Source organism: Notamacropus eugenii, chromosome 2 (assembly GCF_028372415.1).
Source record: "Notamacropus eugenii isolate mMacEug1 chromosome 2, mMacEug1.pri_v2, whole genome shotgun sequence".
NCBI lineage: Eukaryota > Metazoa > Chordata > Mammalia > Diprotodontia > Macropodidae > Notamacropus > Notamacropus eugenii.
The window spans coordinates 234,030,536-234,057,719 of NC_092873.1; the positions used below are offsets into that span (position 1 = coordinate 234,030,536).

Sequence of the window (27,184 nt, forward strand, 5' to 3'; positions counted from 1 at the left end):
AGACCTGACTGGGTTCTTCTTGCATCAATCAAAAGAACTTTGACATTATTTTTATCTCAAACATTCTCTTCATTTGCTTTTGGATATTGTAACAGCAAGCATCCTGACACACATCTAGGATGATCTGCTGGCACATGTTCTTAGATCTGCTTTTCTAAGGAAAGCAATTTAAAATTCTACTTTAATGACATTCACCAAAAGAGAAAATACAAGCAGAGAAGCTTCCACCTGTCTGACCATAAGCAATATGTACATCAGAGATCAACAGACAGATCCAAGTGTCTGACCATTAGATACACACATAGTTACTAGAGAGAGAAGTGCCAGCGTCTGGCTTTTCAAAGCTAGGGGGGCTCCTTATCAGTTATCCAGAGTCTCATCTGGCACATGAACATTCTTTCAAATAGTAAGCCCCAAAAGAAAACCTTACCTCAGAGTATGTATACAATTTTCAGAGCCAGAGGGCATCATGACCTTCATGACCCAGTGCCTCATCAGAAATTAACAAAAACTGTGGACCTTCCTACAAAACAAACATCCCCTGATCAAGCTTCCCTGAAAGGGCTCCACATGAAGGCTATTACTGGGCAAGGAAGATCTTTAACTCTCATTAACACATATATAGAACTTTATACCCTTAAATGGACAAAATGCATTTTTCTATTCAGCTATTAAGGTTAAATAGTGTTTGTTCCTAAGAAAAAACAGAGTTCAGATCATCTTGATCAATGATATATCTGAATATATCATTAAGTGCCTTACCTGTCAGCAGTACAGATATATTTCATTATATACTTCTGTGCGTTGTATAGTAACAGGAAAGCTACATTTCACTATTAAATCGTAGCAGTATTTAAACTTTGACAGCAGATGTTAGTAACGATGTATAAAATGTATTGAAAAAAGCAGAATGTGAATTTCCTTGATCTAAAACAAACACTGAGCAAAACACTATTTTACATGTATAAGTATTTATAAGATACTGGAATTATATATGCTTACTTGAAACTTACTTACCTGAAAAACTTCATAGAATTATGTTATGTCATTTTTTCCCTATCTTGACCATTTTGCAAACCATAATTTTTACATATGTTTATAAAATTGTTACTTTTGGAAACATGTATCTAAAACCCCAAATAACAATAATGTGCTTTAGTGACACCATAGAAATTATCCCTGACCAACGCACCCATTTTTCAGTACAGTTCTAGAAATGTTAGCAATAACAGTAAAACAAGAGAAAGAAATTAAATTCATAAAATGAGGCAAAGAAGAGACATGACTATTCTTAGTTGTTAGTGATATGATCATTTATTTATAATATTCCAGGGAATTAGCAAAGAAACTAATTGAAGCACCGAGTACCTTCAATGAATTTCCAGACTTCACTTTAAAACCACAATCAACAGTATTTCTGTACAATTAAAAAAAAAGTCTGAAGGACCAAACAGAAAGTAAATTTCAAAATAACGACAAAATGTATAAAATATTTTGGAGTTATTCTGTCAAAGCACAGCTAATATTTGTACAGCTTGGAATAAAAATGTTTCTTCAAGAAACAAAAGATAATATAATTGGAGCAGTCAGTGCTCATTGTTGGGTCATACTAACATAATAAAGGTGATAATATTACCAGAGTTCATTTGATGATTTGACAATTAAGAATGAGCAATGGCGGACTTTATCAAATCTAATTGAAGTTGTAACAGTTCACTTGGGAGAACAGATGACCAAAGATATCAAGGTAAATAGTGCAAAAAATTGAGTGGGAGAGAATAGCACTTCTTATTATGTTATTCTATTATATATATACATGTATATGTATATATAAAATATATATATTACATTATAAAGCAGCTGTCAGTGAAATCATATTTTACTGTTCAAAAAATAGAAAAAAGGTATCAATGCAGTTGACTTGACAAGGTCTAATCAGAAATACTGGGAGCTCACTTACTTATGTATGGAAAAGGGGAAAGCATAAGGAGAGGAACCTTCATGTGTTATTGGGAAAATTGGAAAGCAGTTTGGTAGAAATTAGGCTTAGACCAATATCTTGTACAATAATGCAGAATAATATCCAAATAGATACATGACCTGAATATGAAAGATAATACCAATGGAATGTTGCAAAATTAGGAGATCTTATATACCTTTCATAGCTACAGTTGGTAGATGAATTCTTAACATAAGGAATAGATGAAACTGACCTGATAAAATGAATAATTTTGATTATGTGAAATAAAAAAGCTTTTGCACAAACAAATTTAATGCATACAGTTTAAGAATTGGAAGCAGTCAACTGGGAACTTTTTTTTCAATCAAATCTCTCTGATAAGGGTAGATATCCAAGACATATCATGAATAGAAATATGTAAGACCAAAAGCCATCTGCTAATAGTGAAAAAAATAATAATTTTTAAGAAAAATTTTAACTATTAATAACTAATATTGTAAACTTTTAAGAACTATATCAAAGAATGTTCCATTATCGAATAATTTAAAAAAATGAAAGTCAAGGTAACTCTGAAATTTCATAGCACACAGTACCTGAAAAAATTGGCCAATGGTAACTCATATTTTTCCTGCCTTTCATTCATAAAAATGACTTCCCAAAGTCATTCTGTTTTCCTTAACAGAGCCAGAATTTGAAGCCAGTTATTTTGTCTCTGTGTTTTGCGATCTTTATTCTTATACTTTGCTGTTATTTAATGTTGTTTATAGAAGAAATCTAATGTTGTGAGGGGTAGTCTTTTATGCTTTGCTAAGAGAAAAGTACAAGTATCTTTTTTTTGTTACAACTCAATAGCATCTTTTCAATGAATGTTCTTGGATGTTAATTACTTCTCTAAATCAAGTCATAGCTCTCTAAGCGGTGATGCTTTGGCATCTCTTTCTTCTTTTTGTGACCTAGAATGTGTGGATGCTCTTGTATTCTGATAGTTATACCTAACTGAGTGTCTGCTGAGTTTCTTAATACTTTTTCTCCTCTATAGGCAGAATTCAGACAAATTTCTTTGGAAAAGCAACTACAGACCATGAGGGAAACTGACCACATGTTGCAGGTCTTGCAGGAAAGCCTAACTGAGCTGGAGAAACAACTCACCACCTACTTGACAGATAGAATAGGTGCCTTCCAGGTTCCACAGGAGGCTCAGGAAATTCCTCAGTTATGTAAAGTTTTCTTAGCTTTCAAATATTGGTACAACGAATGGTTCCTATCAGTTGCTGGAGACAACATGTTTGATGCAGATGCAGCAATTTCATAATGCAGATCTTCTATTTTTATTACACCTTGTCAGGTCCAAGAGGCTTTATACACACCATGTGGGCAGCTCTTTAGAGCTTGCTTGAACTTCTCCTCCTATTAAGAACATATGGGAAATAATAATTGTAATCACTCTTATTTATAGGGCACTTTAAGGTTCACAAAACAAAAATAAGGAACGTGGAGTTTTCAGCTATAAGAGATTTTCCGATCATTTCGTCCATCTTCCTCATTTTAGAGATGAGAATACTGAAGACCAAAGAAAGGTGTAATACTTTCCTTCAGGTAGCATGTGCCAGACTTGAGATTTCAAGTCAAACTGAAATGACTAAAACTATTGAAGGGAGATGAGACTCTCAACTATACAAATTATTGGCTCTCTCCTCCTACACCACCCCTACCACCACAACATCACGCAAATCTTTTCTTAGGATTCTTACAAGACAAAAAACATAAATGAGATTCAGATTCCTATTCTGTGCACAATGTTTGTAGATGTGACCAAGGCCTTTGACACTCACAAATTAGGGAAAATTATGTCAAAATTGGATTGCCCAGAGAAGTTCATCAGTATTGTATGCCAGCGTCACGATGGCAAGTTTGCCCAGGTTGTGGATAGTGGACAATGCTCTTGTGCCTCCCCAGTCACCAATGGAGTGAAACAGGGCTGTGTGCTTGCTCCCATGCTTGTTAGCATGATGTTTTCAGCCATGTTATCAGATACTTTCAGTGAGGATAAACACAGTCTCAAGGTCAACTACCGTACTGATGGTAAGTTCGTCCGTTTGAAAAGGCTACAAAGCTATGACCAAAGTGGAGGGAGTGTTGGTGCACGATTTTCTGTTTGCAGATGATTGTGTACTCAATGCAACCTCTGAAGCTGAAATGTAACAAAGTATGGATCAATTCACTGCTGACTGTGCTAAATGTAGCCTAATAATTAACAGCAAGAAAATACAGGTGCTCCCTCAGCCACCATCCATATGTAGAACTATCGGTTGCAACAAATGGAGAAGTTTTGAACTCTGTGGAAAAGTTCACTTACAATTGGTAGTGTATTTTCCAGGGATGTACACATTGACAATGAGGTCGATGCACGCATTGCCAGAGCTAGCTCAGTGTTTGGGAGGCTCCAAAGAAAAGTTTGGGAGAGAAGAGGTATTAGACGGACTACCAAACTGAAGGTCTACAGATCCATTGTGCTGACCTCATTGTTGTATGCCTGTGAAATATGGACAGTCTACCAGTGCCATGCCAGGAAACTGAATTGCTTCCATTTGAACTGTCTTGGGAGGATTCTGAGGATCACCTGGCAGGATAAGCTACCAGACTCTGAGGTCCTTGCTTGAGCGGAACTGCCAAGCATTCATACTACATTTCAGAGAGCACAATTCCAATGGGCTAAACACATTGTTCAAATGCAAAATGTGTGTGTGTTCATCCTTTGTTGACGAAGAAGACCATGCTATCAGAGAAATAATGACATGACTTGCACTTAACTTAGTTTTGAGGGAGGACTGTGCAGGTCACCAGCCTCACTTCTCCTCCAGAATCATCTGAATCCAGTGAGGAGATATTCATCAGGATGACTGGAGATGACCCAGGATGAGGCAAATGGGGTTAGGTGACTTGTCCAAGGTCACACAGCTGGTGAATGTCAAAAGTTGGAGGTGAGATTTGAACTCAAGTCCTCCTGACTCCTGTTCTGCTGGCTCTATCCACTGCACTGTACGCTTGCCAAAAACTGTTTCATGGAGAAATCACATGGCATAGGCGATCACATGGTGGTCAGAAGCAGCAATGCAAGGAAACTCTCAAGGTCTCTCTCAAGAACTTTGGAATTGGTTGTGTGACATGGGAGACACTGGCACAGGACCGCTCAGCATGGTGTGCCCGCATCAGAAAGGGTGCTATACTCTATGAGCAAAGCAGAATCAAGACAGCACAAAGTAAATGTGGGATGCGCACATTTGGAGTATCCACCCCCAATGTTCATATGACTATCTGTGCTCAATCTGTGGTAGAGCATTCCAAGCTCATATTGGTCTGATCAGCCACAGTCGGACACACAGAAATGTCATTTTATCATGGTAATGTCATTTTGGTCCTCTTCGAGAACGAAGGACAACAACCAGTTTGGTGATAATCAAGTAATTCTTGAAATGTTGGGGACTGGAAACTTAGAAAGAACCCTACAGATGTAAGACAAAGAAACCTTTTGTAGTGTCAATAATTGCCTCCAGATTTGTTTTGGAAACTAGCATCTCTTTAATATGGGAGTTTTATTAGATTGGCTGCTTTCAAGATTATTAACAGGACAGAAAGTAGAAACAAGATAAGGCCTTAAGTATTCAAAAATATTGTTAAAGAATGGCTTTAGGTTTGGTTGAACTTGCCCTGTTTTGGTTTTTTTTCTGTGTCTTCCCCATACATCGTTTGCTTTTGAAGTTGTACCAATTTAACCAAGACGAGCTTACTGTTCCATTTATTCAAGTGGCCACTTCTCTGATCAACTGCTTGAAAAGCTTCAGAGGCAGGGAAGTACACTTTCCTGATTGAACTGGGGGAAGACGTCTCTAATGAAATAGTGAGAAAAGAAAATTAACATATGCCCAATCTATAAGGCCCTGGTCTTTATTGGATTTAGGCAAGTAAAGTAAAAATTCTTCATACACTTGAAGGAATGATTGAGACAACTGAATGAAGGGGAAAAGAGAAAGAGAAAAACACCTCATTTCTCATCCCATCTTCTTAAACAAGATTGGCTTAGATCATAGTGCACTAGCTAATTTTAAGACAACCTTAATCTTCTCTTATTGCATGTGGCACAATCCCAAATTCAATTGGCTCTGCAGAGTGGTACAATACAGTGTAATGTTGTATGGAGAAAGTATATCCATTCTTTGTTGCAGGGTATTTAATCAGGCTGATCTGCGACTATTCAGTAACCCATTTTAAATACAGTTGAGAAGAAAACCGGACTCAAATGATTCATGCTGAGACACTTTATGACATCCTACTATTTTTCTTCTGTGATAAAATCATAGTTCATATTTCCATAGCCCTTTGAAGTTTACAATGTACTTTTATCACCATCAGCCTGCGAGATAAGTCATGTAATTATTACCTATTTCCAGATGAGGAAATTCAAGTCTAAGCCTGAAAGGTCTAAGAGATCTGCATAAAGGAAGGGAAATCCAAGTTTCCTTATTGCACATAAGACATTCTACATTTTGCATGTCTGTAAAGGAGACATTCAACTTTTCTTGGCTTTAATTAATTGCTATTCCTTTATCACCTCTCAAATATGTGCCAGGCACTGGGGATTCAAGGACAAAATTTAAACAGTCTCTGTCCTGGCAGAAATCAGAATTTTTAAGAATGCAAAATATTTCTAAAATATAGACAAGGTAATGGGTTTGGGGAGAAAACATAAATAGCTGGGGCGTGGGATAAGGGCAGAGAATCTAGTAGGACTTCTTGTGGAAAATGGCACTTGAGCTGAGATTTGAAGAAAGCAAGGAATTCTAAGAAGTAGAGATGAGAAAGGAATGCATGCTAAGCATGCTAAGGGATGGAGTCAGGAGATAGAGGGCTAATAAGAGGAAAAGAGAGGAAACTAATTGAGAAAGCTATGTGAGGGCAGACAGGCCCTGGGGCCTGGGGACAGGATTACTGGCCTCAGGCAAGTGGCTTCTGGGCTAGCCCTCAGGTCCTTCTCTCTAGCCAGGCTTGGCAAATCAAGGTGGCCTTGATGATGTTTCCAACACGACTTTTGATGAAAACTTCAAACCTGTGTCTCTGGGAGCCTATCAGGTTTACAGCACCCACTGGTCTGAAGTACCACATGTGAAACCTAGACCAAAGGACTCCTTCCTTTCTCTCTCTCTTCTTCAGACCTCTTGGCTATTTCTGAAAAACGGGCCATTCCAACACTAGAGCACTACTGCCACTTCCGGTGGGGAATGGCAGGAGGAGATAGTCCAATCGGGAAGAAATGATGAAGAAAATTAATGCATAATGAGGTTGGAAAGGAATGTTGGGGGCAGGTTGTGAAGGGTTGGCAAAGTGAAACAAAGGAGATCTGACCCTAGAAAGTCACTGGCCTGTCTGCTAAATAAGGGAGGAAAATTATGAGGGGATAGGATGTGATGAGGAGATACTTGGGGTGGGAAGCTGGTTGAAGAGGCAACAGTCCAGGTAAAAGGAGATGATAGCCAGAAACAGGTCATGTAAGTAAAGAGATGGGGAAAAAATAAAAGATACTGTTAAAACAGATTTGGCAACAAACAATTTATGTGTTGTATGGGGTATAAGAGAAGATAAGGATAGACCGACATTGGGAAGCTGAATTGTCTGGATAAATTATGGTGTTATCAACATGAAAAGGAAAATTCAGAAGATGAGTTGGGGGGTAGGAGGAAAGATAATGAGTTCTGATTAGGAAATGTGGAGATCTGGACAAGGAAGAATTTATGACCAAACAAGAGACAGGGAGCATTATGGGATGCAGAATGGATAATTGTGACTACACTTAATTAAAAAGTTTTTGCACAGACAAATCCAATGCAGTCAAGATTAGAAGGAAAGTAGAAAGCTGAGAAATTTTTTTCTTTTGGAGAAAGTTTCTCTGATAAAGTTCTAATTTCTCAAACATGTAGAGAACTGAGTCAATTTTTTTAAAGGTTACAAGTCATTCCCTAATTGATAAGTGGTCAAAGGATAGGAACAAGCAGTTTTCAGAAAATCAAAGCTATAGCCATACGAAAAAAATGCTCTAAGTCTCTATAGATTAGAGAAATGTGAATTAAAACATCTCTGAGATAATACCTCATATCTACCTATCAGATTGGCTAATATGACAGAAAAGGAAAATGCTAAGTGTTGGAAGGGACATTGAAAGATTAGGACACAACAAATTGTGGTATATGATTGGATGGAATACTAGTATGCTCTAAGAAATGATCAGCAGGATGAATCCAGAAAAATCTGTACAGACTTACATGAACTGATGCAAAGTGAAGTGAGTCTAATATTGGACACGGATCCAACAATACAGTGTGCTGATCAACTGTAAATGACTTAGCTGTTCTCAGCAATGCAATGAGCCAAGACAATTCTGAAGGACTCATGATGAAAAATGCTATGCGTCTTCAGAAAAAGGAACTAAATGCAGATTGAAACATACTATTTTTCACTTATTTTATTGGCACGTGTGTTGCTTTTTGTCTGTATTTTCTTGTACAACATGACAAGTATGGAAATATGCTTTGCATGATTACACATATGTAACATATATCAGACTGCTTACTCTCAGGAAGGGAGAGAAGGAAAGAATTTGGAACTCAAACTTTTGAAAACCGAATGCTAAAGATAAAGAAAATTATCTTTAGATGCAACTGAAGAAAAAATAAAATATTATTAAGACTAGGACTTGAAAAAAAAAGGAAATGAGGGGTTCAAGATGCCTTCAGGACATCTAATTGAAATGTTCAATGGGCAGCTGGCAACACAAGACAGGAAAAAGACATTGTTTCCATCTAGTCTTGTTCCTTAGGTCCTTTCCATGGGAGCCGACCAGGTCATCAAGCTGAGGCAGCATTGAGAGAGAAGGCCCACAATATAGCCAGGGGGTAAAATCACCTTTAGGTACTGCGATATGGAGGATAAACAGCAAAGGGAATTAACTCAGAGGTAGGGGAGGTAGGTAGAAAGTCAGAGAGAAGAAAGTACAAAGAAGGAGAGGTTAGCCAACGGTTTCAAATGTTGAGACAGGTCAAAAAAGTACAAGTTTAAGAAATTTAGCAATAAACAGAGTATTGGTAACTCTGGAGTAAACAGTTCCTGTTGAATTACGAGGCTGAAAGACAAATGGGAAAAAAAGAAAAAGATTAACAAGAGATCCCTGCTTTTGGAGGGGTGGATGTGAGCAGAGATTCCAACGTTTAGGTTCTCTGGTATCTCCTATCCAGGGATGGGGAATCTAACCCTCGAGGCTACATGTGGCCTTCTAGGTCCTTGGTTGCTGCCTTTCTTTTATTAAGGCGATTTGTTCTGTGAAGTTTGGATTCAGTCACAGGGCAACACTTGAGGGCCTAGAGGGCCACATGTGGCCTGGAGACCACAGGTTCCCCACCCTTGGATAGAATACTATTCCAAAACACACTCTGCTAGCTGATATCCAAGGTCCCTCTTGTTCATTGCTTCTACATAGCAATTCAAAACATATGGGCAGAAGGAAACACAATGAAGTTGGTCTCCCCTCTAGATTCCTTAAATCCTATAGTTTATATTCTTCTTTGCTTTGTCTTCCCCCAAAATCCAGTAACACTGATTTCTGTTCTCTTACATTCTAAACAAAGAGGCAAGGCAGGATATACTAGTATGTACACTGGTATGTCATTCTGTACTGAAACACAGGTATATACTATAAGACAGGGTATCTCCACTCAATGTGGTTTTTCCTAGGTTTCTTTGCATCAGAACCACCTAAGAAAAATAAATTGCCTCAGAACACATTACGTTGAAGAAAGATACTATTCATAGCAAAGTATTTTGTTAACTAATTGACCAGAGAAAGACAAAACTCTAAATAAATCAGTAGAATAAGAATAAGGGTATTTTTTATCTTCATTTATTTTTGCCTTTGTATTCTCTAACCTGGTAACTGGTGCACAGTGGGCATTTCATATACATTTATGGAACGAAATGGAAAATTGGCTGCATCTATGAAGCCAAAAGAAAGTAAAACTCAAGTACATGAAAGAAAACTTCTGCAAATATGTAATAATGTTAGAACAAAATAAAATTTAGTTATTTAAAACTGAAATAGTCTCAGAGAAAAATGTGATTCAGAACTGTAGAGAATCTTTGATCAAAGGTGGATAGAAAAGTATAAGCATTTCATTGTTCAAAGAAACTTAGGTCAATCTGAATTCACCCTTACTACTACTTCCTAATATTGAGAAAGAATGGACTTTTCTAATGAGCTAACACTAATATTGCAACACAACACATAATTACCAGAGTTTAGAGCTTCTTTTACCTTTTCAAAAACCTGCATAATAACAGTGTTAGACTTACAGAGGGGATAGGGGAAGGAAACTGAGTATTTTAACTACTGTTAAAATACTGTCCAAAGCAAAATTAAATGTTAAACCATGTATTTGCATGTTCACATAATTATTTCAATTCTTTGATGATCTATGATCTCACTGACTTATATACTTTCTCTAAAAACTGCTAATCACAAGCTGTTCAAAAGCCTTCTTATCCTACATAATTCTTGTCAATGGAGTTCCATATTAACAGGGCCCTGGCCAATAAAGTCCTAATCTCAGAGTATCTATGTTGTCTTCTGCCTGGTGGCAACCCATGTGGAAGACACTTAGGATTCTACTTTGGGAAATCATGATGCTTGAAGTGATTAGAAAAGCCCTGTTCCCTAATGTGGAGCCTGCACATCCTATAACTGGTTTCGATGTGCTAACCAGAGACAGACTACTGATTACCTGATGAGTGAAGAAAGGTACATTGAGAAGATACTAGAGCAGGCCAAAACAAGTCTCTTGCCCTTCCCCTTCTACCATCTGCTGGCTATGTATGGGCACGGAATCATACTGTCTCCCCTCCTGGAGCCAAGAACACCATCCTTTGCTTTTGCCTACTCAGATACCCCAGAAATTCAAACAATTAACATATCATAATTGTCCACAATTATATATTGACAATAGATCATAAGTATGTGGCATCATAATATGTAATATAATGTACATTTTATTATATATTATTGTATTACTTAAAGCAAATCATAATCATCTGCAAAAGTTTTAAAAAAACATCACCTATGTATATTCATTATTCACTTTCCTATTCAAAACATGAAAAGTTACCAGTCAGGGTATACAAGTACCCTCAAGTGAGATCTTTTGTGTTATGATGCATATTGTGTTCAAAGAGAACTGAACTGAAGTTTGAGAATGCCTTGTATCACTTCAAAAATCTTATACCTTAGATGACATCTAGTAAGATTTGGGGTGATGACCACCAAAGAATATCACAAAGGCCAAGGGATGCAACTATGTATAGTTTTGTGGTTGGTTTATAGAGAAAAAAAGATAGTGTTTCTAAACAGGTGTGGTTTGCAAAGTAACATCAGTTCTGCAATCTCAGTAGAGAAAAATATTGACCAGTTTCCAATTTTCCCCAAGTGTTTAAAAATATCTGGGCATGTGTTTGTTTTCATTTGTACTGCTTCATTTGCAGGAGAGTGAAGTGCAATAAAACAAGGCAGGCATGTATAGTTTTTACTGCATAAAAGTGAGCATACACAGATATTTGGGATATTTGGCCCAGTGGAAGTCAAAGCCTCTCCCTTTAGGTAAGAAATCAAACCCCATTGCTCTGAAGTTCCAATAACCACCTAGACAAGTGGGCCCACCATAGAGGATAAGGTTCTTGGTTACTTCTTCCACTAAGACCACTCTGCTCTGAGTTCAGTTGGATACAAAGTGTCAGATGGAGAATCTCTCCATTGGGTGCCTGCAAGTCATAGGGCACCGAAGATATCACAGATGAAGCTCCCACAGTGGAGTGTTCCCTCTCAATTTCAAACCTAAATGCTAGGGTCAAATTGAAGAGATCCCCAGAAGGAGGATTAAAAAGTATACCCAGGGATGCCAAACGAAATGAAGAAAAAGAATAGCTCAATGAAATCAAATACCGCGATCAGGGAAACACTTTGTTAAGGTCACCTTTCTGTGGACACGGGAGGAAGAAAGTAGCATTCAGCTGGGCTGAAGGCTGATCCAGCCCTGCCAAGGCAATGTTTCTGAAAGTGCATACACTTCCGGTTTTTGCAATGCAATCTACAAAGCCAGTATAGACCCACTAATGATACCATTTCTTCTACAACAGGCAACTTTTCATTTCCTCAATAGAATTCCCTTGACTGGAAATGCCCTTCTCCTTAGGTCATCTATCATACCAACGTCATTTATAACAAAGAAAAGGTAATCACAGAAATATTATATCAAGATAATGAAAAGAAGTGCTGGTTTGATGGGGGGGGGGGAGCAAGGGAGGCATTTTCACAGCTTGCTTCTAGACCTCTTTTATAATCACCAATATTTACAATATTTAGGAAATATGTCAGTATGACAATTAGCTTTGATACAGGTTTAGAAAATCATTAACTTGGGAATTACACAACATTCTGAAGGTCACAAAATACATCTGGCTCACTGGGAATACATCAGAAGCATATATACAAATGAGAAGATGTGGTTGTCAATCGAAATTTAGTTATACTAAACTAGAAAAAATTGTGTGGGCCTGGAGTTATCTTTAAACTAAATATAATTGAGAGGACTAAAACAGAGATGAGACAATTACCATTCACTGAACAAAGCTACATATTAAATCTAAGACAAACACAAAATATCATCGGTCATTAGGTCATAATATAATAGTAATTTCAATCCTCTCCACAGGTCTCTGACTCTACCTCCACAAACACTGTTGACCTCATTTAAGGGATGATAGTGAAATGACCTGCCCATTATGAACTGGTATCAAACCAAATTCTATCTAATTTCAAGGTCCACAGTTCCTTTTCCTACTCTGTACTACATTGCCCCAACATCCCCTTTCATTTTCTCTTAGATAATTGACAATTTACCTAAAAATTCCTCGCCTTTAAAAAAAAGCATGAAAGTGAAGAATATGATGAAAATTATATAAAACCTAAAATGAGGCTTGTGACAGTAAAGTTTTTTGGATTCCAAGAACATCAAAAATGGTAGGAGAAATAATAGCCCTTTTTTGCAAGATTTTGATCTATGATTCACTCACAGTCATGCATATCACCTCATAACATTTGTTACCTAAAGAAATGAAAGGCATACATTTAGTCTTTTTCATGAAAATTCTAAAACTTTGTACAAAGAGAGGTGATGGCCATTATCCAGAAACACCAGTCAGGCGAGGGAGCTATAGAGGGAAATTTATAGAAATAACAGGCATTCCTCAACTGTTATATGGTCAAAGGATATTAGCATGCAGTTTTCAGGAAAAGTAATCAGTTCTCTATAGTCATATAAAAAAATGCTCCAAAGCACTAGTGATGAGAGAAATGAAAATTAAAATAACTCTGACCTACTACCTCACACCTGTCAGATTGGCTAATGTGACAGAAAAGGAAAATGACAAATGTCGGAGGGGATGTGAGAAAAGTCAAACTAGTAATGTACAATCAGTGAAGTTGTATATTGATTCAACCATTCTGGAAAATAATTTAGAACTATCCCCAAAGGGCTATAAAACCATGCATACCCTTTGACCAAGCAAAATGCCACTACTAGGTCTATATCCCGAAAAGATTTTTTAAAAAAGGAAAAAGACCTATGCATACAAAAATATAGCAGTTCTTTTAGTGGTGGCAAAAAATTGGAAATTGAAGAGATGGCCATCGATTAGGGAATGACTGAACAAGTTGTTATTGATGAACAGGATGCTCTCAGAAAAGCATGGAAAGATTTACACGAACTGATGCAAAGTGAAAAGAGCAAGACCAGGAGAACATTTTACACAGTAACAGCAATATTTTATGGTGAACTACTATGAATAACTTTAGCTTTCTCAGCAATACAATGATCCAAGACAATTCTGTAAGGCTTATGATGAAAGATGTTGGTCCATCTCCAAAGAACTAGTACAGCCTGAATGCAGATCAAAGATACAACAGATGTATGTTTGACATAGAGTAAAACATACATAGCTTTTTAAATGGTCGCCCAAAAAGGTATCATCGTACCTATCCGTCCATGTGGACATCTGAGGTTAATGATTGAGGGTAAGTGGGGGCTAGGTGGAGAAAAAAGAGTTAAAAACCTTCCCCATCCATTAATAGGCCTCTGACAACACCTTTTTTTAATTTCTAATGAGATACTGGGTCATGACAGTCATGCCCTCAAGCTCTGAAAAGTATATATATACTCTGAGGTGAGGTTTTACTTTGGACTAATTTTTTGGAAGAAGGTTTCTATATGCCAGATGAGACTCTGGGCAGCCATTTTAAGAAGCCCCCCTGCTTTGAAAACCCAGATGTGTTGGGGCTTCTCTCTCTGGTAATGATATATGTCTTCTCTATGTTCAGACAGTTGGAAGCCCTGTCTGTTGGTCTTTCTGGTTGTAATTTGTTTTTATTTTCTCTGAAGTTCAGGGTGCTGACTTTTTCCCCTGAACTAAGTGAATGACATATGTGCTTGATTAAAGTAGATTGCTGACCCCTCAAAAGTTGCTTTTCTTTTAGAAAAGTCGATCAAAGAAGCTGTCTATGCCAGGGTCCTTACTGATACCGAACATGACAAAGCACTCTAGGATTCAAGGGCAATCTAAATGTTACCATCACATAAGATGAGAAACAAAAAGGCATTTGATCACCTAAAGTACTTGGTGTTATAGGAAACACCCTATGTACCTTGTTTGGAAAGAGAAGAATTCATTATCAATGGTGAGATTTTTAAATGATCTTATTGATCAATAGTGAACTAATTGTGTGATACTCTAAAATCCTAATTTCCTTGGTGAAAACAATAGTACCTTGGAAAAAGATTGCTCAACCTATTTGTATTGGAAAAATAAAATAGATGGGGGAAAATAAAACATATTTCCTAAAATATGGCTTACATTTGATCTGGCAGTCCTTTGCCCAGCTATTAATAGACAGACTTATCTTGGATAAGTGATACAGACAGACAAGGACTTATTGAGGAGATGATCATTATGATCCCAAATATTTTACTCTTCTCTAACACATATTTTTCCAACAGACTAGATCATAGCATGGGCAAGTGAAGTAGCTAGCACAAGAAATGACAAGGATAGCTCAAGTAATATCCTGGGGTCTCCTGCTAGATAGTAATGACGACCACAAACATCCTTGAGCACGCTGGGCTAACACCCAACATATGGAAGAATATATGGAGAAAAGTGGATCAGTATTACCATGTACGAAGAACCACAGAAAGGGGATGACCAGAAACAATATAGAAAATTAATGAAATCGTAGATCCACCAAAGTGGCTGCACCAAAGAAATCATGGTTAGGAAACCAGAAGCAAAGGTAACTACAGTATATCACACTGAGCTTGTGTCTACACACAAACTAATTTCACCATGGGGGAGTTTTTCCTTTGTTTTTCCCTTTTGGTAGAGAAAAAGGTAGCTAAATTGGTTGATCATTTTTCAAAGTCACACCAGACTGGGTTTTCTTTCCTCTTGCAGGCTTTCTGAGCAACACATTCTGGGATGAATTTAAAAAAGAGAGGCCTAAATTCCTAACAATTAAACAGAGAGTGACTTGATCACAGAGTTGCCATTCAAGCTGGAAGAGTGGAGATATAGACATTGATTCATTTATACAGGTATGAAAAAGGGAGAAAGGTATTGAAATTGGTGAACAAACATATTAGGACCAATAAAATTCAAATGGAGGATTTTACAGCACAACTTGAAAATGCCAACTTGAAAATGATTTACATAAACTGGCACACATCTATGACATTTTCCATTCTGTAATCACAGCCATCACAACGTATTATGTTCAACCATATTGAAGGAGTCTTTTCGTTACTCCTTACTCCAATAATACTTCTACCTGATCCTGATTATATCTTGTATGTTATCTTTCCCTATTAGAGTATGAATGCCTTGATGCTAGAGTTTGTTTTTGCATTTCTTTTTATCTCCAGTGCTTACCACAGTGCCTGCCACGTAGTACACATTAATAAATGATAGTTGAGTGATGGACTGACTTCAATCACCCATCTGAAATGCATCTGATATCAATCTCTCTACCCCCAGATACTACTGACCATGATGATAATATTCTGCCACAGTCCTGGATGATGTGCTTGTGAACCTGAGGTCTTAAAAGTTGTCAATTAAGAACAAGCTCTGGAAAGTCCAGCCAAAGGAAAAAAAAAAAGATGTGGAACATAGGCTAGAGAATAGACTCTGTCTTATGCCTGACAACCAACTGACTTCAAGTTCAAGGGCTTGTTACCAGAAGGTTAGCCATAAAATGATCAATTTGTCTTGGCCACCATAGTACCTTCTGAAATTCCTTTACCAAACCTAGCAAGACTTCAATCTATGCTGGTAAACAGACTACCAATTTAGATAAAATTACAGATCTTATTAGGGGAGAAAGGCAAGAGGAGAAATGTTAGTAAGAGAAATACTAATAATATTCTCTACACCACCAGATCTCTATAATTTCCCCACTTTAGGAAACTCCTTGGCTTGTAACACCGCCCCCCCGCCTTGATGCACATGTGGATCTATTATCTTCTCAGGTTACGAAGCTCCTTGGTATATGAACTTCCTTCATTAATACAGGTCAACATGACATCTGTAATTTAAAAGTCTTAAGAGAATTGTCCGTGGCAAGAAAAGTGAAGGGACATATACAGAACGACTCAGCACAATAATATGTTTTAGAGGAATCGGATGAATCCAGGCTATCCTGACTCCAAGGCCAGGCTACCTAGCCTACTAATGAGACTACTATCCAGTTCAAAAGATTCCACTGAGATTTGGATGTCAGTACTGGCCTTTGCTTTAAAACTAATATTCACTATTATTAAGCAGTTTCCAACCTTACTTACAATGCAAATTTTAAGAACAGACTAGATTTTGGTAAATCTATTTGCAACTCTAAATTGTGATCCAAGTACACTTGGATTTAAAATGTTAAAATCTTGCTGAGCCATTTTCAGTGCTGCACCTCTTTTCTCACAATACCACATTAACAAAGAAATTTTTCTCAAAATTCCTATTTTCATATATCTTATGCTGACCTGATGCAAGCCAATTTGGCTTTTAAATGACTCCATCTTTCATTCATAACATTGATTTTATGTTGGAGGGTGGCTGCTGCATTGGAATTTCCAAGGGCCTTGATCATATTTTCCTGTTGTTTTTCAACGATATTTTTCCAAATATCGCTGTGTGGGTTGATTTCTGCCTGTATGTCCCATTAAAATAAGAAGAGAAAAATGCAAATGTTAAGTAATAGTAATTTATTATTCTGCTAGATAAAGACAATAGTTTTTACGATCATCAATTACCATGATGTTTGGACTTAACCAGCGACTTTGATCTTCCTCATAACAAAGCCAATCTTCTTCAAACAGTCGAATGTTTTCAAACATAAACAAGGGATTTCTTCAAAGCCTACAACTTCTGAATTCCAGTCCAGTCCAACGCAACAAACGTTTATTAAGTACTCATGATATGCAAGGTACTGAGAGAAACTGTTTGAATCAATCCCAAGAAGTTGGCAATCTACTTTGGGGCTATAACCACACATCTAACAAACCGAGGACGGCACCAGTAACTAGGGTAGTGGGAGGGTACGAGAGAAGCAATGACTGGCCACTGGAATTCAATTCAGTTCAGGTTAACCTAGCATTTAATTTCTCTCTGAAATTGTTTTCATTTGCATAAAAGAAAAATGTCTGAGGGTTCCATCTCTGCTGAAGTATATATATTCTAAATGTATACATAAAAATTGCTGATTTCCCTTCAAATGAAAATATGAGCTACTGCTTCCTTTGGGAACTTAAAAGTGATGTGTACACTAAGAAAGATGTGTGAGCTCAGGTCAGTCACAGCTTTTTTGTCCTTAGTTTGTTCATCCGTAAAATGACCAAGTTGTACTAATGTTCTAATATTCTTGGTGTCCATAAGAACATGAATTCATGATATTTATCCATTTGATACATGAAGACTGATAACAAATGGAATTCAATTAAACTCTATTATAGATGACAAAATACAAAAAAATATTCCTATGCTGTAGAATTGTTTTCTGTCACCACTATCAAACATCTTTCAGAGGAGTAGCGATCACTAAGCAACTATTCAGGCAAGCAACTCTCAGCCATCTAATTGTACCCCACTGACATCATACAGATTTCAGGGTTGTCAATGTCGAAAATAAATTTGCTCAGTTCAACAAAATGAATGTTATGCATCCATCTCCCACTAGGTCGTTTTAATTTACAATATTCATGCCAGTTTCCTTTTTAGTTTCTTGGTTCCTTAAACCAGAGCTTTGATAGCATTGCCTTATGTTGACACCTGCTGGAAAATATTGGGACTGTAAATTTCTTATTCTGTTAGCTGCATCAGCAGTAATTGAGCAGTGGTACAAAAAGTACACGGCAGGATCAATTCCTGCACAAAGTGACATAAATACCATTTTCAGACTGAGATAGCACATGTTGTAAATACAGGAAACTCTCAAGAAATCTGCCCAAAGAGTAACCCTCCCCTAAATGGCTGTTCTGTTCTAACGAAATCCCAGTGACAGGTCAAGGTAAACAAAATTCTATCGTAATTTGGGGTATCCTTTATTTGGGATGTTATTAGCCAAACTGATTAAAGCATTCCTCTTCCTTTACTGATATTGCAGCTGACCATGTTTGGCTGTGCTAACTTTCGTGGCTGTACCTAGTGGAGTCATTTGGCTGTCTGAGAAGGGAGACAAATGATCGACTGTACAGTCTGTACAAATGTATCAGTGAAGTGACCCAGCTCCAAACAAAAAAAGGATGCTTTATGTATTCATGCTTGTAATTTCTTTCACAAAAAAAGCATGAGTGAATGAGCTTTTCTTCTCTATTAACAACACTGTCTTATTTGCGTGAAAAAATGCTTTGAGCAGATCAGATTTATTCTCTGACATGCACTGAAACACACCACACTGAATCAAACATTGGAAATGAAAGATACAGATTATCTCAGCTGACATTGTTATTAAATCCTATCTATGAAGCCTCGCTTAGCTAATCAAGTGAGTAAGAAATATTTCTGAAGGTTCTTGCAAAGAATGCCTCAGTACTTCAGTCAATCATAACCTGCTATACATCTCCCAAGGAAAACTTTCTATATGGAAAAACTGCTTTAGCCAAAGTCCAAAGAAAATAAAGGAATCGAAAGACAATACTTTGGTTGTCCACCTCGCTCTCCAGCACCATACAAACTTGCCATGCAAATAAAGTTCAATATTTTTTATATTCTATATTAGCCACATTAGGAGAAAATGAAAAGCCCCAAGTTTCATTCTGCTCACAGGTGTGTCTGACAAGGGATTGAATCCAAGTTTTTGAGAATATCATGTTTGAAAGGAACTTTTGGAAAACGGGTTTGACACTAATATTAAAATGGAATTCTGCAGCAAGTCATTGGAAAAAGTTATAGGAATAAGACTTATCTCTAAATTATAAATAATAGCTTCTCCACAAATAACACTGACAGTGCTAACTTCAAAAGAGAGGCTGATGTACAAACTCATGGACGATTTAGGGAGTGACAAACTGAAATTCGAAACTTTTAAATCACTTCCCTTTTCCTGCTCAGTTTTTCTTACAAGATAACACTTGTTTTACTCTAAGTTCTTCCCACTCTATGGAAGTGCCCAAACTTGCAGAGAGGACCACCCGTGAAAGCAGAGAGAAAAAGAGAGAGATCGGGGCCAGAGATGGAACTGGAAAACCCTTGAGATCCTCTTCTAACACTTCAATATTATGATATCTAATATAATTACTGACAAAGGAGTCTTCCTAAATAAAAAAAAAAGGAACCATTCTAAAATGGAGGCAACAAGCTCTAAAGAGACCAATTTTCCATGGTTCTCGAAATGCGCTTCTGATTTTAGAAACAGAAAAAATTAATGAGATGACAGAATGAAAGATGTGTTGGGAGGGGGACTGGTTTTATAGAAATAGGGTAAAATAATATTTTATACGATCTACTTTTAATTTTTCTGACACTTACATCAGTAAAATGCTTACACTAGTAAGATGATGCTTTTCAGAAGAATGAAAAAGTATTTTTTAAAATACCGACTAATTACATTCTCTGCAAACACTTCAGTAGAATATCATAAACAAGACAACCTTTCGTCTATTAGAAAAGACAGCATTCATTGAAGCTGTAATACTATTTACAATTCTTAGCCCAAATGTAACTACACAAACAATTCAGCCAAATAAATTGTGTAACGTGGCATTCTGCAAAGTACCTCAACGCCATCACTCTCAGGACAGTTTTTAAAGCTTGAAAAAGAGGTCAGATAATCAATCTCCTGAGACGTTCATTTTCAGGGTACAATTACCTTACAGAGCTTCTGGTACCGAGGAGAAGAAACTGCCATCCTCTGTAAACGATGCAACAAAACCACAACTTTCTGAAGAGATGTTCTCACCACAGCCATCATTGTAAGTTTGCCACACTTCTGAAGACACCTCAGAATTTGCATGATAAATTAAGAGCAATGCTCATTTCCTCCTGGTCACTGGACAAGGATTTGCCAATCTTCTGAGCATGCTCGTTTCCAGGAATACATTGGAGAGGTACAAGCTGTAGCTTCCCAAGGAGAAGGATTATACACCTTCACGTTCTTCTCAATCTAAAAAGCACACGTAGACGCCCAACAGAAAGCCCCTGACAGATGCTCCCCCCCAAGCCAGTGTTTGCTCGGCTCAGCACAGGTGTTGAGCCAAGTGCTGTCTGTTGCCGTAGAGGAGCGCAGTTGGTAGCCAAGAAGGACATTAAGTGAAACATGAATGCTGCTGAGACAAAGCAGAAGCCCCTTGGGAAGACAGCTCCAACAGATAATAATAGTTCATCCCTCGGAGCTGGTTTATATTAGGAGATAGAAAGGCATTCACTCCCTCACTCCGGAGAAGGATGTGTTCACTCCCAGACTAAATGCAGCTCTGGCAGAGCACTGTTGAGTGAGTGAATAATAGGCTCTGTTATAAATCTTCAGAGAAGAACAGAGGGATACCTGGCTCTAATGGTATCAAGCCATACGTTAAGGGCTAATCAATCACACGAGGACAGGACTCAAAACTAGATTATCTAAGAAAAAAAAAAACCTAACCAAATGAACGAAAGAATAACTGCAGAGGTGCAAATGTTTTTGCTTAACACTGAAGCAGATCTGCCCAAAGAGCTATCCCAAACACACATTTCCATACCTGGAAGTAAAGCCATTACTAAACAGAATATGTCAGGGCTTACCTAATTAAGAAGTAACATTAATAAAAGACTATTTTATGGGTCATTCCAGAATATTAGGATTCCCTTTTCAAAAGGTTGCTTTATGTTCTCAAGTTTACTTTAAAAAAGAATAAGATGCGTGGGCACAAAAAGAAGGCAGACTATATGATTAGACCTTGTGGGACCTTCTAAACCATCTTAGGGTCACTGTCACAAGTGAAAACTGAAGCAAGTAAGTTGAGATTTAATTCCCATTTTGAAGAGGAGGAAAATAACAGAGTGATTAAATGCTTTGGTCAAAGATCACAGCCAGAAATAGAAGCCAGATGTTTCTCATTATCACTATCTTGCTCAAACTAATAACCTATGTAATATTACAGTTTCATCATACGGTGCAATTGTCATATTATTCCTTTATAAAGTAAATCAGAAAAGGTATCCTGCAAGAAGGCTTAGTCTTCCTGTGCAGTAAAGGGCACACAAACAACCTCATCTTCATAAATCTTAAAACATTTTTACCTATTTCCTCAGGTCTTTTCTGTATTTACTTCAATATCGCTTCAAATACCTAACAGTGTTTCTCTAATACAGTGTTTTTTTCTGCTCAGTTACCAGCCAGTGGTGTACCCTTCATTTCTTTTCTGCATTCCTCTACTAGAACACATCCTGAGCCTATGGCGCCTCCCTCTGTTTGGAATGAATATGCCAAGGTATTGATTATAGAACTGCCAGGATGGAATGTCAATTACGCAGCTAAATACCAAATGATGGGAGAGTGCACACTGGAGAATCATTAGGTGAAGATACTTTAACAAAGTTACCTACTCTCCTCAAAGTACAGGGCACACAGTAGACACTCAAGAAATGCTTGCTAATGAGTTTAGTAAAATCAAAGCCTCTCCCCCTTAGATTTCAGTCACCAAAAAAAGAAAATCAATTGAACACCAAAACTAAAAATATGCCATCAAGAACCGAGCAGGATTTTATTGGTGGTAATGAAGGATAAAAAATGTCAAAGATAACTTTATCAACAAGATAGTTTGGATATTAATATTAAAAATTAAATAGCAGAAAACTGGTGATTGACATATTTAATGATGGATATTATTATATCAATACATTGCTACGTGTATACAGTATCTATAAAAATTATAATACAGAAAAACTGCAGTTGTTTACCTTGCCTGTGGGGCAGGCTAGATGACATGGTGGAAAGAGCCCTAGGCCTGGAGTCAGGAAAACCTAAGTGCAAATGCAGCCTCAGACACTTGCCAGCTGTGTGACCCTATGCAAGTCATGTTCATCCTGTTTACCTTAGTTTCCTCATCTGTAAAATAAGCTGTGGAAGGAAATGGAAAACCAGCAACAAAATGCCAAATGGGGTCACAAAAAGTCAGACACTAAACAACTGAACAAGGAAAACATCTTGTCTGTGGCATGACCTTACCAATCAGGCAATCAATGTCATGTTTTGGTTCTACAAGCCAAGGTAACATTGACATTCACTGAACAAAACAATTAGTGTCAAAGAAGGACTGAAATAGGCAGAACTTCATGAAACATGCTTTACAAGTGGAATTATCCATGAAATCACAACCAGCATGTTTGCACTATTTCTCACTTTGTTTTTCAGTCAATTTTAGTCGTGTCTGACTTTTTGTGACCTTATGTAGCATTTCCATGGCAAAGAAAATGGAGTGATTTGCTATTTCCTTCTCCAGATCATTGGACAGATGAGGAAACTGAGGCAAACAGGGTTGAGTGACTTGGCCAGATTTGAACTCAGGAAGATGAGTCTTCCAAATGCGAGGCCCAGTGCTCTATCCACTGCACCACCCAACTGCCTTCCTCTTCCCATTTGAACAGCTTGCTTTCTTCACCTACTCAAATCGTATACTATCCTTGAGTCCTACCTCTCATCCCAGCTCCCACAAGAAGCCACAAGTTAGGGAACTAACCACATCAGTCCATGTTCTCTACCTATTTGGCCTTTGGCTGAACTGTGGTCACATGGACTCTTATCGATCGTGTAGATTCTCATTATGGTAAGGTTACATTATTTAACTTTCAGGAATATTTTCTTGTCCAGTATTTTTCAGTTTCTGGTGGGGGAGAAGAAAAAAAGCACTGACCCAGGAATCAGGAGAGTTAGGTTCTAGTCCAGCTCTCCTACTCATTTGCTTTGAATATTGGGCAGAAATGGCTCTCTGGGCTTCAACTTCTTATAACATAATAAATGAAGAGATTGGACTAGATATCTCACTGAGGTTCTCAGATTGAATGACTAATATTTTCTAAACTATTCATACAACTCTGCATCCTTCAATATTTAACATTCTACAAAGAAAGGAAGCAGAAATTGAAGAATTTACCACAGTAATATAAAGGAATAGAATTCAGAAAGACCACAACTCTGACCAAAGCAGGGTACAATCATGGTTTTGGAAGACATGTAGGAAAATGGATGAACATTTTGCACCTCTTTGAAAGAGGCAATGGACCACAGGTGCAGAATGAGACATTCATTTGGGGACATGATTTAGAATCACAATCACAATTCATTTGTATTACTTAACTGTATTTAGTTTTCATAAAGAAGTCTTCTATGAACAAAACGTGAGAGAAACTAGAAAGTTAGAACATTTTAAAATATCTGTCAATAAAATATTTAAAAAGCAAAACATATTATGAGCACAAGGGCTCAACAAATATTCTGTATTAACTGATTAGTTTGAGAAATACTAAGAATTTTTTTAGTGAGGAACATGGCAATGTTTTAAAATATTAGGGGAAATAGCCTACTAAAAAGTTGGTTTCGAATTTGTGTACACTTTATTCAGTTCCTATTTCTTTACCCACCTATTCCTAACTCCTAAATATTAAAGTCAAACATATATTCATTTGAAGAGCACATGCTTCTGCTACCATTCTACCACTAAGAGAATTGATTACTTGAGTTAGAAGCAACTTGACACAGCCCTGGAGTGGGTCAATGAAATAAATGCTGCTCAAGATAATACTTTTCCATTAAAAACATGGGATACAGAAAAATGTAGCATCCTTCCAGAACTCAAACTAACAATAGCACACCTTACCTCCATTTCCTCCAAGATTCATCTGAACACAGGGAAAATGTCTACTTGCTCTTCTCACGGTTCTATCATGGCTACGTATCAGGCCATCCCTAAGACCTGACACATTCTAAGCTGTGTACAAGGAATGTCGTCAGCTTTGGCTCGTTCCCCTTTCACAAAATAACCTGGGTTCCCTTACACCTTCATTTAAACTGTGTACATAGAATCAAACTCCAACAATTGCTTTTATGTTAAGTTTGCTTTCAATTTACTTCCCTTTAAAGCTAAGGTTTTAGTTTGGGGGAGAAGTTTGGTTAATCTAATTTTTCTTTTAAATTAACAAATACTTGAAATTGAGGGTTTGAGAGGCTTCCCTTAAAGGGAAATAAATGGATTATTTGGCTTTTGTAGGTTATTAACACATATGGAAACAAAATATTTCTCAAATTTTATGTGTAATGAGAATTGCTTTGTTTTGCTTGCAGTCTAAAATGTATATTGTAGCTCATTTTCTGAAAAAATCCTCACATTAGCGTGTTAGTCCTCCATTTTTTCTCACTTCTCTTCTCATTTCTCCCTACATAATAAAGACTCTTCTTTAAATATTTTGAATGACTATGTGTCATCGTAAGAAAATGTTCCCTAATGTAATAACATAAGGAGGAATGGTTAAACTCTTTAGATAGGAAACATTAACAGTTCCTTACATTCTTCTTAAAGACTTGTTTGGTTTTATCCATAAATTATTACTATTTCTAATATATTCTTCCAAATCTCTCTTTAGACATGAATACAAGAATATATTTTAAGTACTAATCAATATTATACAGGCTAATCTGCTACAAATTTTAAAGTCTTTCAAATTACATAAATACAAGGATATACTCAGTACAGTAAAAATAATAAGGGCATGCTGCCTGAACATCGATGATAAAGTATAAATTGTGCATCTAAATATTAAAATGACAAACTGTATAAGAGATACTTTGAAACAGTATCAAACAGTCAAATCTCCTCTCCTTTACATTGCACATACATGCAAAAATTAACAACGACATGGTGTGAAACTAATGATCTTCTGGGGAAAAGGGGATAAAGTGGTGGTGTTAACACACACACACACACATAAATGCCTTGAGCAGTCTATACTGGACCTACATGGCCACACATATAACCATTGGTTTATAAATATACCACCAAATTGATTTTAAAAAGAAATGGGGAAAAATTATTTTCATATAAAAGCAATCTGGACAACTACTTGGGGCTGTGTCAAGTTAACTGGACTGTCTTTACACTGTCACAAAGAGCCAACAATGTAACATATCATGGCCTCCGACACGAAGATGGCCTATCTGATAAATAAAAATAGTTAAGAGTCCTTTGAAGATGCTCTAGGAGAGCCACTTCCCAAGAGAGAAGTAGTCAAAGGATACAAAGAGTTTGAAAAGGAAGAAATGAAAACCAAACTATCAACAAATATCAAAAATGTTTTAATTCACTAAGAGAGAGAAATTGTAAAATTAAACAACTTTGAAGTTTCATCTCATATATTTTTTTAAAAAACTGTCGAAGATGATAAAAGATGAAAATACTGAATGCTGGAGAAACTGTGGGAACACAAGTGCATGAATAACACTGTTTACTGTGCTGAATATTGATCCAACTGCCCAAAAAAGCAATAGGAAATTAGCTTACAAAACTAAATTGCCCCTAAGCTTTACACAGGAATATCACATAAATCCCAAGAATGTCACAGACAAAGGGGGAAGTCTTCTATAAGCCAAAATATTCCAATTAGTAATTTGAGGGTAAGCAAATGACCAGAAACAAAAGAGATTTCCATTTATTGGGAAATAGCTGAACAAAAAATGAAATACAAATGGAATGGAATGTTATTGTACCATAAGAAAAAGAGATGAAGGTAAAGGTTTTCAAACCATGATTAAAAAAAAAGGGCCTAGACATCATCTTTCAAGAAATTATCAAGGAAATCTGCCCTGATATTCTAGAACCAGAGAGTAAAACAGAAATGGAAAGAATCCATCAATCACCTCCTGAAAGAGATCCCCAAAAGACAACTCCTAGGAATATTGTAACCAAATTCCAGAGTTCCCACTTCAAAGAGAAAACATTACAAGCAGCCAGAAAGAAATCATTCAAGTATCATGGAAACACAATCAGGATAGCACAGGATTTAGCAGCTTCTAAACTAAGGGATTGAAGGGTTTGGAATATGATATTCTAGAGGTCAAAGAAGCTAGGATTAAAACCAAGAATCACCTACCCAGCAAAACTGAATAGAATATTTCAGTGGAAATAAATGAAACTTCCAAGCATTCTTGTTGAAAAGACCAGAGTTGAATACAAAATCTGACTTTGAAATACAAGAATCAAGAGAAACATGAAAAGGTAAACAGGAAAGAGAAGCCATTAATTCAACTCATTAAAGTTGAACTGTTTACATTCCTACATGGAAAAATGACATTTGTAACTCATGAGATCTTTCTAAGTATTAGGGTAGTTGGAGGAAATACACACACACCCAAATACATTTGTATACACACACATATATGCATGTGTGTAAGTATATGTGTATGTTCTCTGAAGACATTCTGAAGTCTAAATAAATTAAACAGTAGAAGAAAAAACTTTAGGTCAAATGAGGATAACCACAAAAGGGATGCATGTAGCAGTTATGAAACTAGAAAAATACATCCATCTGGAATAAGCATCTTGATTACCACATTAACAAAATCAGGCC

At 36.9% G+C, this 27,184-nt stretch overlaps 1 protein-coding gene across 1 annotated transcript in view; it reads right to left on the bottom strand.

Annotated features, from left to right (window-relative positions):
- Positions 1 to 1,458: 1,458 nt before the first annotated feature.
- The window catches only part of LOC140526947 (utrophin-like), a 77,378-nt gene continuing 51,652 nt past the window's right edge, over positions 1,459 to 27,184 (bottom strand). The window contains exons 14-15 of the mRNA XM_072643567.1: positions 17,134 to 17,300; positions 1,459 to 3,367 (exon numbers count right to left, since the gene is read on the bottom strand). Of these exons, the coding sequence (XP_072499668.1) occupies positions 3,343 to 3,367; positions 17,134 to 17,300 (192 nt within the window). The 3' untranslated portion in view covers positions 1,459 to 3,342. The remainder of the gene's footprint in view (positions 3,368 to 17,133; positions 17,301 to 27,184) is intronic.